The 19846-nt window shown below is 37.4% G+C and overlaps 1 protein-coding gene across 8 annotated transcripts in view; it reads left to right on the top strand.

The window, feature by feature from the left end:
- Positions 1-19846, top strand: part of RBMS3 (RNA binding motif single stranded interacting protein 3) — a 725561-nt gene that overhangs the window by 317665 nt on the left and 388050 nt on the right. For all 8 annotated transcript variants that reach the window (XM_060162485.1, XM_060162484.1, XM_060162489.1 and 5 more), the window contains exon 4: positions 13931-14022. In XM_060162485.1, the coding sequence (XP_060018468.1) occupies positions 13931-14022 (92 nt within the window). The remainder of the gene's footprint in view (positions 1-13930; positions 14023-19846) is intronic.

Here is a 19846-nt window from a genome sequence, read left to right as displayed (position 1 = left end):
CCTAGAAGAACTAGAGAAAGAAGAACAAACAAAACCCAAAGTTAGTAGAGGGAAAGAAATCATAAAGATCAGAGCAGAAATAAATGAAATAGAAACAAAGAAAACAATAGCAAAGATCAATAAAACTAAAAACTGGTTCTTTGAGTAGATAAGCAAAATTGATAAACTATTAGCCAGACTCATCAAGAAAAATAGGGAAAGGACTCAAATCAATAAAATTAGAAACGAAAAAGGAGAAGTTGCAACACACAGCACAGAAATACGAAGCATCCTAAGAGACTACTGCAAGCAACTATATGCCAATAAAATGGACAACCTGGAAAAAATGGACAAATTCTTAGAAAGGTATAACCTTCCAAGACTGAACCAGGAAGAAATAGAAAATATGAACAGCCCAATCACAGGTAATGAAATTGAAACTGTGATTAAAAATCTTCCGACAAACAAAAGTCCAGGGCCAGATGGCTTCACAGGTGAATTCTATAAAACATTTAGAGAAGAGCTAACACCCATCCTTCTCAAACTCTTCCAAAAAATTGCAGAGAAAGGAACACTCCCAAACTCATTCTGAGGCCACCATCACGCTGATACCAAAACCAGACAAAGATACTACAAAAAAAGAAAATTACAGACCAATATCACTGATGAATATAGATGGAAAAATCCTCAACAAAATACTAGCAAGAGAATGCAACAGCACATTAAAAGGATCATACACTGTGATCAAGTGGGATTTATCCCAGGGATGCAAGGATTCTTCAGTATACCCAAATCCATCAATGTGATACACCATATTAACAAATTGAAGAAAAAAACCCATATGATCATCTCAATAGATGCAGAAAAAGCTTTTGACAAAATTCAACACCCATTTATGATAAAGACTCTCCAGAAAGTGGACATAGAGGGAACCTACCTCAACATAATAAACACCATATATGACAAACCCACAGCACCATCATTCTCCATGGTGAAAAACTGAAAACATTTCCTCTAAGATCAGGAACGAGACAAGGATGTCCACTTGAACCAGAATTATTCAACATAGTTTTGGAAGTCCTAGCCACGGCAATCAGAGAAGAAAAAGAAATAAAAGGAATCCAAATTGGAAAAGAAAAAGTTAAAGTTTCACTGTTTGCAGATGACATGATACTATACATAGAGAATCCTAAAGATGCCACCAGAAAACTACTAGATCTAATCAATGAATTTGATAAAGTTGCAAGATACAAAATTAATGCACAGAAATCTCTTGCATTTCTATGCACTAACAACAAAAAATCAGAAAGAGAAGTTGAGGAAACAATCCCATTCATCATTGCAACAAAAAGAATAAAATACTTAGGAATAAACCTACCTAAGTAGGTAAAAGACCTGTACTCAGAAAAGTATAAGACACTGATGAAAGAAACCAAAGATGACACGAACACATGGAGAGATATACCATGTTCTTGGGTTGGAAGAATCAGTACTGTGAAAATTACTATTCTACCCAAAGCAATCTATAGATTCAGTGCAATCTCTATCAAATTACCAATGGCATTTTTCACAGAACTAGAACAAAAAAATCTTAAAATTTGTGTGGAGACAGAAAAGACCCCGAATAACCAAAGCAATCTTGAGGGGAAAAAAGTGGAGCTGGAGGAATCAGACTATCTGACTTCAGACTATACTACAAAGCTACAGTAATCAAGACAATATGGTACTGGCACAAAAACTGAAATATAGATCAATGGAAGAGGATAGAAAGCCCAGAGATAAACCTACGTACCTATGGTCAACTAATCTATGACAAAGGAGGCAAGGATATACAATGTAGAAAAGACAGTCTCTTCAATAATTGGTGCTGGGAAAACTGGACAGCTACATGTAAAAGAATGAAATCCCTAACACCATACACAAAAATAAACTCAAAATGGGTTAAAGACCTAAATGTAAGACTGGACACTATAAAACTCTTAGGGGAAATCATAGGAAGAACACTCTTTGACATACATCATAGCAAGATCTTTTGACCCACCTCCTAGAGTAATGGAAGTAAAAACAAAATAAACAAATGGGACCTAATGAAACTTAATAGCTTTTGCACAGCAAAGGAAACTCTAAACAAGATGAAAAGACAACACTCAGAATGGGAGAAAATATTTGCAAGCAAATCAACGGACAAAGGATTAATCTCCAAAATATATAAGCAGCTCATGCAGCTCAATATTAAAAAAAAAAACTAATCATAAAAGGGCAGAAGACCTAAATAGACATTTCGCCAAAGAAGACATACAGATGGCCAAGAGGCACATGAAAAGCTGCTCAACATCACTAATTATTAGAGAAATGCAAGTGAAAACTACAATGAGGTATCACCTCACAGCAGTTAGAATGGGTATCATCAGAAAATCTATAAACAACAAAGCTGGAGAGGGTGTGGAGAAAAGGGAACCCTCTTGCACTGTTGGTGGCAATGTAAATTGATACAGCCACTATGGAGAACAATATGGAGGTTCCTTAAAAAACTAAAAATAGAATTACCATATGACCCAGCAATCCGACTACTGGGCATATATCCAAAGAAAAGCATAATTCAAAAAGACACATGTACCCGAACATTCATTGCAGCACTATTTACAATAGCCAGGTCATGGAAGCAACCTAAATGTCCATTGATGAATGGATAAGGAAGATGTGGTACATATATATAATGGAATATTACTCAGCCATAAAAAGGAACGAAATTGGGTCATTTGTAGAGACATGGATGGACCTAGAGACTGTCATACAAAGTGAAGTATGTCAGAAAGAGACAAAAAAATATCATGTATTAGCACATATATGTGGAATCTAGAAAAATGGTACAGATGAACTGCTTTGCAAGGCAGAAATAGAGACACAGATGAAGAGAACAAATGTATGGACCCCAAGGGGGGAAAGGGGATGGTGGTGGTGGGATGAATTAGGAGATTGGGATTGACATATATACAGTAATATGTATAATATAGGTAACTAATAAGAACTTGCTGTATAAAAAAAAATAAATTAAAAAAAAAATAAAGGAAACCTCTCATGGGAGGCCACTCTGGGTCTGCTTGTAGAGCCACTTCCCTAGTGATCCACGTTCTGATCCTACTTAGGACCATTTTATATCGTAGTCACTGTTCCCTAAATTGCATCTCAACCAGCATCTTCTAGGATCATGAAATCCTAGTTTCTTTAGACAACCAGGATTCTTCCAGCAGGCTCTGCCTGTAAGAGGAAAGACCTCAGCTGTAAGTCATGGATCACCAGCTATCAGAGGGATTCAAAAGAGTTGGTGCAATCAGCTACTGTACCAATTTACAAATTACGGTCAAATTACCTTGGGAAAAGCATGTCTTTGATTGTTGAAAAAGATTTCACTTTCAACTTTTAAATGAATGTGCAGTCATGAGTATAATGGCATGACTATTCAAACTCTTGGCATCCTTTCTGAATCACAGAGCTGTAATTTTGCCTCGCAAGATCCTGATATATTCCCAAAATTCCTTTGCGATAGATCCAACTTAATTGCAATGAGAAAGAAAACGGGCTTCCAGTCCCTATATTTCAGGAGGGTATTGTTTGAATTTGATTTGACTGTTTTCTGATATCTTTGGTTTGTAATGCCTAAGGGTCTTTCTTTGAAACATCTTTGAAAGAATCAAAACACTTAAGAAAAACCACTCTCTAAAGTCTAGGAGGCTTTGAAAATATTGCCTATTACTATTTTATTAATTAAAATCTTTCAAAATATTGGAATAAAATCAGTTTTGCAAAGTAGGAAACATTTGGCTGAGGCATAATGTAGAGCTCAGAAATCTTTAAGAAAGAGTTTGTCAATTGGGATGCTGAAAATAAGAGATTAATGGTATTTTAGAGATCCACATTTATCGACCAGGAAATGTAGCCACATGTGTTATTAAGAGAAAAAAACCATAAAAATGTGTGTATAAAGTGGCACCATTTTGGTTAAAAATAAAGGAAAAAATAAGGTAACAATTTACTTAGCTTTAGGAGGTGGCATCATGGCTAATTTTTCTCCATATCAACTGAAATTTCCAATAAAATTGTATGACTTTTAAAATTAAAAGAAAACAAGACTCCTATTTATTTTTAAGGGAAAATGGACAATTGTGGAGCCATTTACAAAATCTTACAAATGTTTTTCATTTCATGATTTTTAATAGCAGAAATTATTTTATTTCTATATAAATCCCTAAGTGCTTCTAATACATACAAAAGTAAGAGCTCAAGAATTAGTTCTAGTTGTTTTTTCAAGTTAGAACACAGACGGACTCATTGGACAATTTCTTGGGAAGTTGGACCAGAGCATTAAGGTCTAGGTAGAAAAGAAATTTCATTTCATTGAATAATGTTTTGTTTGGCATGATTTTTATACTTTATTTTTAATCTTTTTAATCACATGCATGTGTTATTTTCAGTTGCCTACATGTACATTTAAGTTTCTTTGTTTTCTAGATTCTAATACAAAACTAGAATTGTATTTGGTATGTCAGGTGGGTTGGAGAGAAGTAATTTAGGGTCCAAGAGGATGTCAAAGCCACCACTTATAGTGACAGAGACAGTACTTGTGGACATTTATTTTAAATATTTGGAATTTGGCATATAAATATGTGACTGAAGACTGTTTCCAGTAAAACATGGGTATATGTTAGGAAATGCATGACTTATTAGACAGAAGCTTCCCGATGGTTTCAAAGTGAGTTTTGTCAAAGATTTGGAAGTAGGAAATCATGGATGGAACCCTTTCCCAGGAAAATAATGGTGTTCAAAGGGACCCAGGGCTTGGTACAGAAATAGAGATGGATTGACAAGTCTGTGGAGGGACTAGCTAGATTGTAGACTGTAACAAAAACAAAGGTACACAGGTGCATGCCTCTTCAAAGGGTTACCTGTATGTAGGATTCACTTTCTCTTCCTTCCTTCTTGCAGTGAGCTGCTTAATGCATCCTTCTGGGTGCTTACCTAGTTGCACTACGGTGTCCACCCTCTAAAGGTGAATGTGCCATAGGGCAGGAGATGTCTCTGCTGTAGAAGGATGTGTAAGACTACAGACATGCTTTCCAGGCCATTGGCTGGAGGCATTGAGTGAGTGTGGATTAAAGTACTTGTGGGGGGGGGGGAGGAAGGGGAGATTGTTCTTCCATTGATCCTCACACACTGAGGCCATCAACTCTGCTCTTCTGATGGAGGAATAGTTTACAGTTTTACCTGCCTGTAAGGCCAGAGCAAAGAGAGGGGAGGAAAGATGGGCACCCAGGAATAAAACCATAGTTTTGCCTACTGTGGGCTAGGATTGCAGAGCTGTAATTAGAGTATTCAGATACAGCTTGCTTCCATCATACTTACAGACTCAGTGGAATTGTTCTATCAATACCCTGGCCTGCTCCTGCGGCCACAATGCATTATACACTTAACACATCCCACTGCTGTTGATGGCAGAGACACTTAGGACCAAAGGTTCACATGAGACATATATTTTATATGTGTCCTTGAACAAAGGAAAGGAAAACTTTGCAAGATGATTCACAGAGGTTAATCTATCCATTTACAGCCAAGCAGACTGCTCCCTTAATTTCTACAATATTATAATAAAATCATGGCTGGTTTAGTCGAAAACCTTGACAAATCAGTGAGTTTCTTTAATCTCAGTAAAGCATAATGATCTCTCTAAGCCCATTAAATAATGATCCTGATCCTAATTTTGACTTTATTCAGTAGAAAGAAGCAATTTCTCTCATTTAAAAATCATTTGAACAGGGTGACAAGGGAAGTGATTTTTGGGTTTTGAATTTGTGTTTGGTTTAATAAGACTCTCTGTGCACCATAACTGGAATAAGAAGCGTCCCATTTTCAAGCAGCATGCCACTAAGTATGTTGCTCCCTAAATTCGTCGTGTCTTTTGTAATTGTCTTATTCTGCAGGGAAATGCCACTTGGGACCTAATTTCTTTTCCCTAGTCCTCACTTTTGTCGTTTGCTCTCAAAGTGTACTGAGTTTGCCCCCACCTGGAAGAAATATTTGCTATCTTAGAACACTAGCACTTTCTTTTCACCTTTTATGTGATACTAATTCCTCCCTATATTTTGTATTTAACTTAATGCGTTTCTATTATGCACAAAAACAGGAAAACAGAAAGATAGACTAATGCACACATAAATGTAGAATGTGGATAGTTTTACCATCATGCTGCTCAATGAGAAGGGACCTGACTCAGGTATTCAGCTCTGACGAGCAGAGCTGTGCACACAAAACCATGCATATTATACTCAATGAAAACATGCCATTTTGCATATGCTCACTGACGTAACCCCATGCATAAGAGGACCCACCACTGTATTTAAATGTCTTTATCTATCCTGCTAGACCATAAACTCCCTGACAGGAAGGGCCATGTCAGAGTATCTTGGTTTTCCCTGCAGCATCGAACACACTATCTTCTTTGCACAGAGTAGATGTTTAGTAAATTAAGTAATAGTAATATATACCACATCGTCTTTATACAATGGACTATTACTCAGCCATAAAAAAGAATGAAATAATGCCATGTGCAGCAACATGGATGGACCTAGAGATGATCATACTAAGTGAAGTAAGTCAGAAAGAGAAAGACAAATACCATATGATATCACTTATATGTGGAATCTAAAACAGTGATACAAATGAACTTATTTACAAAAGAGAAACAGACTCACAGACATAGAAAATAAACTTATAGTTACCAAAGGAGAAGGGGATGGAGGAGGGATAAATTAGGAGTTTGGGATTAGCAGATACAAACTACTATATATAAAATAGGTAAACAACAAGGACCTATTGTATAGCACAGGGAACTATATTCAGTATTCTGTAATAAACTATAAAGGTATATATATATATATATTCAGAATATATATATTCTGAATTACTTTGCTGTACACCTGAAACTAACATAACATTGTAAATCAACTATATTTCAATTTAAAAATAATAAAAATTTAAAAATATAAAATAAAATTAAGATTAAATAATAATAATAGTAAAGCCACATCATGGTTCAAAAGTGTCCCATATAAACAGGTCAATTCTATTCCGAAAACTGATGTCTTATTTTAGTGTTCCTGGCACTAGAATATCAGAATGTTTAGGTAATTAAGCTCAGAAGTCAGGGGAAGAGAATGGAGCAATCTGTTTCCTGTATGGTGGACCCTGTTACCCACCTTATTTGCCTCTGTTTGCTAAGTGTCTGAAGGCTGCAGCCCTTTGCATAAGTACAGACACTGTTCTTTTCTGTATAAAATGGTTCCATCCTTTTTCCAAAGATGCTTCAAAGTGGAGGTCATTTCAGATTTTAATGGTTTGGATTCTTTTCCTCAAAATGAGCACTCTTGTCTTTGGCCTCTGCTTTCTAGCAGGATTTGTCTTTTGCCTTTTTTTTTTTTTCCACACATGTAAGTTAGGCTGCAGGGCTATTGCATTGTAGCATCCTTGCTTCATTGTAATGGTCAGTCACAGGACATCAGTGCGAAAGGAAATACTGAAGAAATGATTGGGTTTCCTTGTTAGTTTGGTTTTACAAGCATACATGTAGCAAAGAATTTATCAGTGCTGTCCTTCAACTACCTCCTTTGATCAACATAATGCAGAGAACTAGGAAATCCAATAATAAGAGCAGACATTTGGCAGTCATTCAACAGTTTAGGGATGTACAAAAAAATCGAAATACAGATGCCTGGAGGCAGCCTTGAGTCCAGCAGACTTCCAGGAAGCCTGCAAATCACTCTTTCCTTCCTGCAGGCCACCTTCTCTCCGTGCTCTGAGCTCAGATGACAGCCGCAGAATATTCTCAAGCCTAAGTAGAAAGAGGGGGGATTTATGGAAGGGCGATTCTTAAACATCTTCAGCTGTTAAATATGAGTGGAACTTCAGTGGAACCTGTGATTCCTAGACAAAGTGTTCACTTCTGTTTAAAAATCGTATTTGACTCACATCTGGATCGTCTTTGAAAGAAGTTGGGTGTTAACATCAAGCCATCTGTGTTTCAAGTGGGCTTTTATGACAGTCATTCTGCAGAAATATGAAATGTCGTGTGAGATTACACTCTGAGAGCGAGTCTCACTCGGCTCATGCCACCACACATCTGAACCAGGAATTCTGGTTTGTATCATTTCCCCCACATAAAGAACCATCCAAAGTTGGTAAATATGTAAGCAGTTTACATAGAGAATTTAAGGATCTAGTTGCAACACAGAAGTATAAAATTAACTGTTAAAGATGATAAAGATGATACCAAAGGGGAAATGTGGGGGAGGGATAAATTAGGCATTTGGGATTAACCTACACACACTAATATATATAAAGTAGATAACCAACAAGGACCTACTGTATAGCACAGGGAACTCTACTCAATATTCTGTAATAACCTATATGGGAAAAGAATCTGAAAGAGAATGGGTATACGTATATGTATATGTATAACTGAATCACTTTGCTATACACCTGAAACTAGCACAACATTGTAAATCAACTATACTCCAATGTAAAATAAAAATTAAATTTTAAAAAAGATGATAAAGAGACTTTTAACAAAATTCAAATGAATTGTCACACAGGGGTCCAGCTGAATGGCAAAGGTCACAGAGAAGCTGCTTACAGATAACACTGAAGAAACAAAAACAAAACGCTCTGTCAGTACCATTGTTTGTAGAACTCTGTCATAATTTCTAAATATATATATTTTTTCTTCTTTTTATAAAATCACCAGGCTTATAGTGCAATAAAAATAACAAAACTTTAAATTAACACACCAAGTTTAAAGCATTTCGGGAAAGTATTGATTAGCTCTGCCAATGGAGTGAGTGCATTTGGTGAATGACCTAATTAGCATGGAGATGGTTCTTTCTTGCTGCTCTCTGCTTCCCGCTAATTGCAGAACTGCTGGCCTTGTCCCCCGACAAGGAAGGAAAACAAGTACAGGGGTGTGTGGAGAAAACAGTGACATTCAGTTTTCATTCATTTGAACCTGCTGCCAAGCTTAATTATGTAATTGAGGGAGACCAATGGCCTTTCAGTCACTGGGGCTGGTGTTTCCAATGGGTCCCATTTTATGGAGGATTTTAGCAGTTACCATAAAGCATTATTAGCTGGAGCTGAACTAATCTCCCTACCCTGCCTCTCACCAGATGTAGGTACAGAGGTTTCTGTTCCCGGGCTTGATGATTTGTAGTTAAGGAAAGCAAATTGAAACCAAATTGGAGTTGCTTTATTCCTTCGTAAAGGCATCATTATTCTCTAGGGGCAGCTTCGTATTTAATTCTGTTCCTTTCTGATTGCGATGTAGTATATGCTGTCACATAAGAGTCAAGAATGCAATGTTTATTTCCAGAATTGTGGTGTGTTTTTTGGGGGGGTGGTGCTTGAGACATTTTACCTCTGCTTGTTCATTTTAATTGGTGAAAGTAAGTTTGTATGAAAAACACAGAACTCAGTGAAACGTTGATTCTTTATTTATAACTTTGCTTCCCAGGAGCCTTCAGGAGAGGAGATATTTTGTACTTAGGGGCCTCTCTTCTTGCTGGCATGATGGCTCTTTGGAAAGACACTCTTCTCGAAGTTCACCCATAACTTCCCCAATTCAGACAAGGCTCAGGGTGTCTCCTGCCCTCACAAGGATTTCTTCTGTTTGGATTGGAGTTCAGCCCTGGAGAACAGCATCTTGATTTTGTAATATCCTGTGTGATGTGTGTAGTGGAAAAAATGGAGGAAGCCACACTGTGATAGAGGCCGAGAGTCATGAAATCCTTGGTGGCGTCACTGGGTGGCAACGTGGCTAAGCCAGAGCCCTGGCTGCTTGGCATTTATATTGTTCTTTAGAGTCAAAATGTATTAACAGACATTTTTATTAGTTAATCCCCACTGTAGTCCCATGAAGTAACTTAGCATCTTTTAAACATGGTTTCAATTAATTTCGACAAATGTTTATTAAGCTCAGGCTATGTCCCAGAAACAAAGATATACAAAGAAATAACACCTGGTAATTGAGACTGCTCTTTTTTTCTTCCTTCCAGTTACAATGGGCCAAGGGCAAAGTCCCTCTTTTAGCAAAGGACAGCACTTCATTCATGTTCTAGAACACCTCACACTTCCACCTTCTCAGGAACATTGCCCTATAAATTATCCCCTTCTCTGCCTGAAGCTTTAATCTCTTGACTTCTGCTTGATCTTTCTTATCAACATTCAAAAGTGCCAAGAACAGTATCTATCTCATAGTAGGGGCAACAAATAAATATTTGTTGAATAACTTGAATGAATATTCAGCAGTACTGTACCCTGGCTTCACACTGAAACCAGCCGGGGAATAGACACACACGTGTGTGTGCAAACACCTTGGCCACATTCCCAAAGACACTGATTTCATTTTCCTGGGGGTGAGAAGTGAGCATTGGTCATTCTTTTAGCTCCCAAAGTGCATCTAGCATGCAGCGAAGGTTGAAAACCATAGCATCTCCTATCTTAAAACCAACGACCACAAATAGCTCCTTTGACCTCATATCCCCCTCGAGCTAAAGCTGGCTATTAATTCTCCTTCCCAGCAGCATAATGGCAAAGCAGACTGTAAACACTCTCTTCACCTCCCTTAGTCTTGCTCTTCAACTACTCAAGCAGACTTCAGTCGCCTCCACTGGCCTGTAGCCAAGCATGAAAAGAAGTCCATGATATACACTACTGTATATAAAATAAACAACAAAGACCTATCTATAGCACAGGGAACTATACATCACAGTGTCTTGTAATGGCCTATAATGGAAAAGAATCTGAAGCTGTACACCTGAAACTAACACAATATTATAAATCAACTCTAGTTAAATAAAGAAGTCCACGCTCCTGAAACATTGGGTCTCTCAAGCTCCCATCTTGCTCTCACTCTCAGTGGCATTTGACACCGTCAGTCTCTCTGTCCTGCTTGGGAAGCTTTCTTACCTTGGCTATGAGACATCTTATTCCCTTTGTATTTCCTTCTTTCCCTCTGATTCTCCTTCAGCCTCCTTTGCAATCTCATTTTCCTATCTGACACTTCAGTGGTGAAGTTCAGCTCCAAACCTGGGCTCTTTGTTTCTACTTACACCAGGCACTTTTGTCTTTTTCTGTTTCTGTAAATCATATCTTCATGCTGTTGATCTCCTAGTTTATATTCCCAATCTTATTCCCTTTTCTGAGAACCAGCCTAATATATCCAGCTGCTATTTGACATTTTTACTTAGATGTCTCACAGGCATTTGTGGCTCACCATGCCTCAAACCAATATTTTAATTTTCCCTCTCCCCTGTTTGTTCCTCCTCCCAGCTCCCCATTTCTATAGATCACATCTCCACCCACCCATTGGCTTATGCTGAAAAAGCTGTAGTAATCCTTGTCGCCTGTATCTCCCCTACTCCCACCCAGTCCATCCATCACTGGGTCCTGTTAATTCTGCCTCCAGAATGTAACTCAGACCATCCATTGCATCCTGTCCATTTCATGGCCAGCTGTCATTTGTTCAGATTGCTGTAATAGCCCCTAAGTTATCTCCCTGATTCCACTCTTGCTACCTGCCTCCCCCAAAACCAATACCATCTTTAAGACAAGCCAGCTAGAGTGATAGTTTAAGAAATGCAGGTCATCCCATGGCACTGCTTCCTTAAAACTTTCAATAATGAACAATCAATCATCAGATTCTGTGGTATATGATCTCATTTACTTTCAGGGAAGGCATACCGATTTGTAATTATAGATTCATTTGTATGGTTATTTGTTTTATGTCCATCTCCCAACTCAACTATAAGCTGCGTAAGGGTGGGAACTGGGTTTTTTTTTTTTTCACTACTCTATACCCTGTACCTGGCAAAATGCCTGACATAGAATTTCCTTATTGAATGAAAGAATGAGCCTGCAAACAGATGAGGAAGACTGACCAAAGCATGAGGTGGGAGGGGTGCCTTGTCAAACCTCATGTAGCCCGTTCTGCTGAGAACTCAACCACTCCATGAATAAGTGTACTGACTGAATGAGCTGGGTTGAATTCTTTTACGGGATTGTTTTATTTCATGTGCTAACCTCAGAGTCTAAGGGATTTTCAAGGATTGTGTCCTCTCTCTGGTGGGTTTCAGGGGCTGCTAGAAATAGTTTGCAAAATAAGATTATAAAGCAGTTCATAGTACAGTATATTTGGAAAAGGCCTGTGTGGACTTTGCTCCACATCCTGGCTCTACTGATTAAGCAGCTCGTGATTTGGGACCAGTCTTGTCGCCTGGCTTCAGCTTCAGCTTCTCTATTTATATACGTGAACAGGCAGGACAGTAGTACATGTATTATTATCATTTCATCAGGTGTCAACACATCACCCACTCAGGGCAGTTGCTGGAACATAGGAGAGAAAGTCTGCATTTTAGTTTTATCTTCCTCTCCCTCTAACTCTACTTCTTGACTTATTTTGTTCTTTTTCCTCTTTTTCTTTCTGCTTTTTCCCTCATCTTACTCATCTTAGTGGGTGGTAATACTCATATTAGTCACATAGTTTGAATTTTGTGGGAAGAAAGGAATTAGCAATACTGACAGAGCAGGCTTCCTTTTGGATTCGAAATACAAATTTCCCAGTTTCTCTGCCCAGCTTTTCAAGAGCATTTGATGGTACACTGATGTGTAACAAGTTCATTTTAGGTTAACATGCTGGGAGGGAGAAAAAGAAGAAGAGATTCAAGGGGAGAAAATTAAAAAGTTAATTACAAGAAACAACTTGGTAATTGAATTCCCTTTCACTCTTTGGTTTATTTTAGTGGGGGGGGGCATGGTCACAGTGCATGGTTAGTAGGTTTGCCTTAGCAGTTCCCCTCAAAACTTCTAAATGAGAAAAATATTGGAATACAGAGCAAATCCCTGCCTGACAGCTGAGGAGAGGAGCGGGATACGTATGGTGGGCACTGAGTGCCAAACACTCATTCTTGAGCATTTTTATTTTGAAATATCCTTGGCAGCTGAAATTACTGTTAGGCTAAGTCCTGAACTAATATCAGCTATTTTATGGGTATGCAAAATCCCCTTTTCATTTATTCTGTTTTACTGGCTGTTTCTTTGGCCTCACTCTGTACACACACACACACACACACACACACACACACAGGCACACAATCAGAGAACAGTATAGGCAACTCTTGTACCCTTTTCAGATTATACTTAAGTAACAAATATGTGACATGGGTCTTTGTTTCTTATTTTTAAAAGACGCTTGAATATTTCTCTGTTTACTCACTCTTTATCACAGGTTCCTTAACAGTCAAATCGTTTATTTAGGATGTTATGTTTGAGAGAAACGAGGTCTGTAATGACTTAACACAAGCTTGGAAATCAACTGGAACTAGTTTCAAACCTCCCTGGACTCATTCACAACCTTTATTCGTTCATGTAGTCAACATGCATTTATTGAATGCCTACTGAATACCAGAAACTGTTGAGGTTGCTTGTACTAACTTCATGCTGGTTCTATCATGGCTTTTATTACCGTCAGTTTTTTTGAGGTTTAGAAAATTAACTTTCGAGATAAACTTTTCTTTATTTTTCAGCATTTTGTGTTCCTCATTCTTGCAGCAAATCCACTGAAGAAAGAAGAACATGGTTAAATAATATATTACCTTACTCACCAAATTAGTCTAAATCAGCTTGCTGATTACATAACCAATATCAAAAGCAACCTCTAGAAAATAAGCGAGTTACTATTTTATGTTGAACGATATTGTGGTATCTTTCCTGACATGTTAAGGGCCATAGATTGAGGTCTATGGTTCAAGCAGGGTCATGAGTGCAAGTTTGACCACAAACACACGTTCTATTGGTGTGACAGAGATGCAGCTATTTGTGAGTACTAACCAGGGTCTTTGTGTTTTCACAGGGTATGGTTTTGTAGATTTTGACAGTCCGGCAGCTGCACAGAAAGCAGTAGCGTCTCTCAAGGCAAATGGCGTGCAGGCACAAATGGCCAAGGTAAGAATGGTGTTTCGATTCTGATTTTTTTTTCTTTTGTGATCATATATTTTTCCACTGCCATGAGCTGAATTGAGTTGGAGTTTGCAACAATTTGGATTATGTTTACTTGTTAGGGAAAATAAGAAACCCCATGGTAGCCTTGGCTTGGAAGAATCTGGCTAGTTTATTTCATTAATTCTTTGTGTATATTTATTAATGTTCTCCTTTATTATGGTAACTTCATTAGTGATTTAAAGGCACTTGTGAAGTGCTCTGTTTTACCCCAGACCAGAGCGGTGTGTGTATGCGCATGTGTGTATCTGGGGCTTTCACCAGTAAACAGTTTTGGAGGAGTACAGTTCTCAGTAAGATGTCTTTGATAAACTACGTGTTGAAAACTCACTCACTCTCATGCTGCGGAGAGCCAATCGCTGAATGATGGGGTGGTCCAATCTGTACAGGGAGATAAGTTTAACACAAATGTATGTTGTCTGTATTGCTAGAATTTCACTTTGGCCTTTATAAATAGAGTTTTCTTAGATAATAATTTCCTAAATATTAATAATTTTCAATATGCTGTGATTGTTTTGTAAAACAAGTAGTTTGGAACTTTCTACCTGAAATTATAATGCATTTTTATATTCAAGAAAACAAATAAAATCATTTATAATAGTTTTGTATCCTGATTGCAGTGGTAAATACAAGAATCTACACATATGATAAAAGTGACATGCACACATATTGTGCACACAATATTCCTGGTTTTGATATTGTACTAAAATTATGTAAGATATAACCTTTGAGGAAACTGGGTGGAGGGTACAGGGGATCTCTCTGTACTATCGTCCTGTAAATCTATGATTATTTGCAAATAAAAAGTTTAAAAAATTAGTTATAGCATAGGGATGCTTGGTACACATTTGTTTTAAAATAATGGTCATTTTGGACCATTAATTATTCACATGAAACTTAAGTTTTCTGATTACTACCAGTGAATGTGTTGATCTTTGGATTCTCAAAAGTTAGGTAGAAAAGCCAATAGATCTTGAAATTCTGATCTAATGCTTTTATGCCATATTTATGTATACACTTACTCTTAACTATTCCCACAGAGAGCTGAGTTATATTGACTAAGTTGTCAAATTTTTGGTCATTTGGATTTTATTATCATTGCTAAAATTCTCTGATGACATTTTCCAATTTCAGCATCCAATAACTAGAGGTGGTATATTTGGTTTTCTTCATCTTCAGTTGTCTTCTAGCAAGCTGATACCTCCCCTATCTGTTAACCTTTTGTTGTGGGTCACTTCCCATAGAGATTACTTTGGTGGACTCATTGCCCTTTATGACACCTTAATTGTTTTTCAAGGTGGGATAAATTAGAATTTAAAATCTTTCAGCTGTGTACTTCTTATCATGATTGTGCCTGGAAGTTTTGAATTTGGTCATGAACTAAGATTGATGAAGTTAATCTTTGTAATTAATAAGGGAATTACATACGTGTCTTGGTTTAAAGGTTACTTGACAAGAGTCAAGTTACTTGGCCACTTAAGTAGTGGCTTCTTATGCCCAGCAAACAAGTGATAAAATTACAGTGGTTAGGTGTATGCAAAATATAAATTGAATTTCAACTGAAAGGCAGAACCTATTGACAAGAAAATGATGAAAAACATGCTCAAGAAAAACCCTTGTTATTGACATATCTTTGATCTAGTCTATGGATACACTGCCAAATTTTGGAAATTGCTAGATTGTGGCAGTTTAGAAATAATGATTACAGTCGGTATAATCTCCACTGTTTCAAATGTCCTCAGAACACACACACACACACACACACACACACACACACACAGTGTTATTTGTTGGATAAAACCCACTTTTATCTTGCGCAAGAGGAAAAGAAAGTTGTCTTTGATTTTATAACTACTGAGGATCCATTGTGAATATTTTCCCTCTGTTTCTGAGCATTTTGGTACACAAGGAATCTCTCTCTCTCTCTCTCTCTCTCTCTCTCTCTCTCTCTCTCTCTCTCTCTTTATTTTTCACATACACACACACACACACCAACCACTGATATCTCATCTAGACAGAAAACTATCAAAGGGAAAATATTTTAAAGAGCTTCTAAAACATCATTAATTATAGTCAGCATCTTGACCCTTCCCCATGCCCACTATACACAGTAAGGAGATTCCAACTGGGATGCTTAAAAGCACTTATTTTATTTCTGGGGTTGCTTACAGATCTCTACCTTATCAATTATGCTGTCTGTGGAGGAGATTCTTATTCCCTTTTTCCTCACTGATTTTGAATGTAAAGCCCAGAGCTGTAGATCTACATCTGCCTACTGGAAAACTTTCAGCAGTAAATGACTCTGTAATTGAACTACTGGAAGCAAGTAAATAGCCTCCCTTTGACAATGAAATGGAACAAGCTTGACCACCTGTATTAGTAGATTTCTCACTGCGCTATTGGATTTCATGGCCTTTTCCCCTTTGTCCTGGTGATAATTGTTTATTATCGTATAAACCTGCAGTCTGCAAGGTGTGGGAAACTTGCACTACATTTTTTGCTGTTTAAGTATCTACTGAATTGCCACCTGCATCCTTGTTCTTATCAATATCCTACTCTGCAGTCTGTGGGGCCAGATTTTAATAACTCCAGGATTTTTGAGCAAAAATGCCACAAATAACCGAGGTTCCCAATAGCAACCTGGAGCAAACATGAAATGCTCCAAGTGAATCACTTTATTTAGCTAACTTACTCCAATGTGTGCATATGAAATATTCAACTGATTTGTCAACAAGGAGGAATTAATAACTCATCCAGTAAGTGGTAATTGATTAATAATGTATAGCCATTAACATAGACTGACATTTTCTGTGTACTTGCTGTTCTGCCAGAAAGGGTTTTTAGGGATCAAAAGTGTTTCTTTTAGGAGAGCAGATTTAAAATATTTTATTAATACATAGTGATTAAGAGCATAGGTTTGGAGGGAGATATACTTGGCCTTGAATCCTGGCTCTCATACCACCTGGCTGTGTGACCTTGTCTAACTTATTTAAATACCTCTGAAATTCTCCAATAATAATACTTAGTTTATAGGACTGCTGTGAAAATTAACTAAAAATAAACACAAAGAATTTAGTATAGTGTTTAGATTACAATTCAATACATGTTAATTATTCAATAAATATTGTTATGCATTAAATTCAAATTTGTTACTGAACTTTCTGTAAATTCTGATATATGCTTTAAGTGTTACTTTATTTTAAAAGTTTTCTGAAAAATACAATCAATAGGATCAACGAACAAACATTTTTATTGCTTGCTAAGTGCCAGGCACTGTGCTAGGTGTTGGAGAATCAACACTGAATAAAACTTCTTTCTTATTCTGGATTTTCAGCATATGATTTATCTCCTGGGATTGCTACAGCTCTGGATTAAAAATATTGGTTGTTGCTACTCTTGCCAATTTTAGGGGATTTAAAAGATAGTCATTTGCCAAGGAATATGTCTCAAGCATAACAGGAAAAGAGCTGAGAAAAACCAACTAACGATAGCTTACCTTGTAGGTGTTTATTTTACTCATTAATAAGAAAGCTGTAGATAAGCAATGAAGGGCAAAATGTTTTGGGTGCCATCAAGGGTCAAGGCTGCTCTGTGATTCTTTATATGTGGCTTTCATCCATACATTTACATGTTCTTTTCTAAAGTGCCACTTATAATATCCACATTTAAGCCAGGAAAAAGAAAAGGGCAAAAGGCTAAAGAATCATAAGGCTGATTCTGAAGTTTTAAAAGCTTTTCCAGAATCCTAGCTCAGGAACTTATGTTTACATCTCAATGGCCAAAACTGAGTCATATGGTTTCCCCCTTAGCTGCAAGAGATTCTAGGATGATGAGCATTTTAGCTTCTTGGCCTATAGTAGAGAAAATTAAGGGTCATTTATCTCCCTGGCTCTCCAACATACACAAACCCGTTCTTCCCATTTATACATTTTGGGTGACATGCATTCATTCTTTCCTGAAGGGAGCCCAGCTCAAAGCCTCACCCTGTGATCACAGCTGGGGATGACATCACCTCCATCAGACCCAGACTCAGCTGCTCCTCTTGGCTTAGCAACTCATAGCTTTAAAAAACAAGTTATCTGTCTGTACTCCCACGATATAGAACGACAGAGAAACAACAGGAAGCATGAATCCAAGGGAAAACTACCACTTGGGAATAGAGAGAATGGAAAACAAACAGAAATCACTGATACTAATACATATCAAATTCTGCTGGGCAGGAGTAGAATTCTTGGTTTGTCAGTGTAGGATGTTCCTTGGTTAACCAGTTGCATCACCCATGTCTGCCATTCAGATGGGTCTTCCTTGCCCACTATCCCCCAGGGTCTCATGGTGGCCTCCCTGGAGGGCTGCATAGTTTTAGAAACTGAGTTTTTCTGGATGTAAATTTGGAGGCTCTGGAATGGCTCCACAGTCACCAATCATCACCAGCCAAGCCTTGAGTAACCTCAGGCTTAGCAGGCCTCTTTCTTATTTGCTTTCTGTCAATTCCAAGCATGAGAAAACAGAACACATCTCTTTCCCCTGCAGGGAAGGAGTCACCCCCTCCTCAGGGCCTTTAGATAAGGCTTTATCAGGTCTACAACAAAGACCGACATTCCAGTCACTAACGGTGGTTCACTCCACTGTGGTATTTGTAGAAGAAATCAAAGTTAAGTGATCACCAAAGAGACCAAGTATCCAAGAGGATTTCAGACCATCGGGAATAATATAAAGGCATTGTGTCAACCATTAGGATAATAAAATAATACCATGTCAACCATTGTAGCGAACCAGATTGGTACCAGAGTAAAGGAATTCTTTTTTATAAATCAGTGACCTTAATAATAGTTCTTTTGGGGAAAAAAATCATTTATTTTGAGATCAGAAGAGATCATTAAAAAATCAATGAATATAGGAAAATAAATTCTGTAAATTCAAATATGTGTATGCATACAATTAATTTTTTAAAATGCATCACCTCTGTGGAGTCCTAACAGTTATATTCCAGTAGGAGAATTTTAGCTAATGAAAGAAGGACCTATTCCATAGAATATTCTAGACTTTTTTTCTGAAGTTCAACCACTAGCCTCATGATGTTGTCTATCAAAGCTACTCTTCTGAATGTAGAGGCACATACCAGGCTTCCTCATCCAGACTCTTTCGGCCTATGACAATAATAATATTGCTTTTACTCTGGTTTTATTGCTTGGCTTTTATCATTTCCAGGTATATGAGAGTAAGAAGGCTATTTGATGTCCAGGGATCACTGCATTGGTGGGGCCTGCTGGTAAACCAGCCAAACAAGGAAATTTCTCAAAGGCTTTCACGTACGAAGGAGAGAGGCATTGTTCAAGGGAAATTTTAGTAACCATGGAAGATGTTGCTTCCTGTGACTGGGTGGAAAAGTCAATCAATACATTTTATATATTCCTAAGTATTGCATTCTTTTTGATGTGAATGGGATTGTTTTCCTTATTTCTTTTTCAGCTATTTTATTGTTAGTGTATAGAAAAACAACTGATTTCTATATGTTGATTTTGTATCCTGCAACTTTACTGAAGTCATTTATTAGTTCAAACAGTTTTTTAGTGGAGTCTTAGGGATTTCTGTATATAACATCATATCATCTGTAAACAAAGACAGTTTTACTCGTTCCTTTCCAATTTGGATGCCTTTTCTTTTTCTTGCCTAATTGCTCTGTCTAGGACTTCCAGCACTGTGTTCAAGAATAGTGGTGAGTGTGCCCACCTGTGTCTTTTTCCTGATCTTAAAGGAAAAACTTTATCAT

This window comes from Lagenorhynchus albirostris, chromosome 10, assembly GCF_949774975.1.
Source record: "Lagenorhynchus albirostris chromosome 10, mLagAlb1.1, whole genome shotgun sequence".
Lineage (NCBI taxonomy): Eukaryota > Metazoa > Chordata > Mammalia > Artiodactyla > Delphinidae > Lagenorhynchus > Lagenorhynchus albirostris.
Note: the sequence above shows the minus strand (reverse complement) of the source record. Positions and strands in the feature narration are given on the sequence as shown.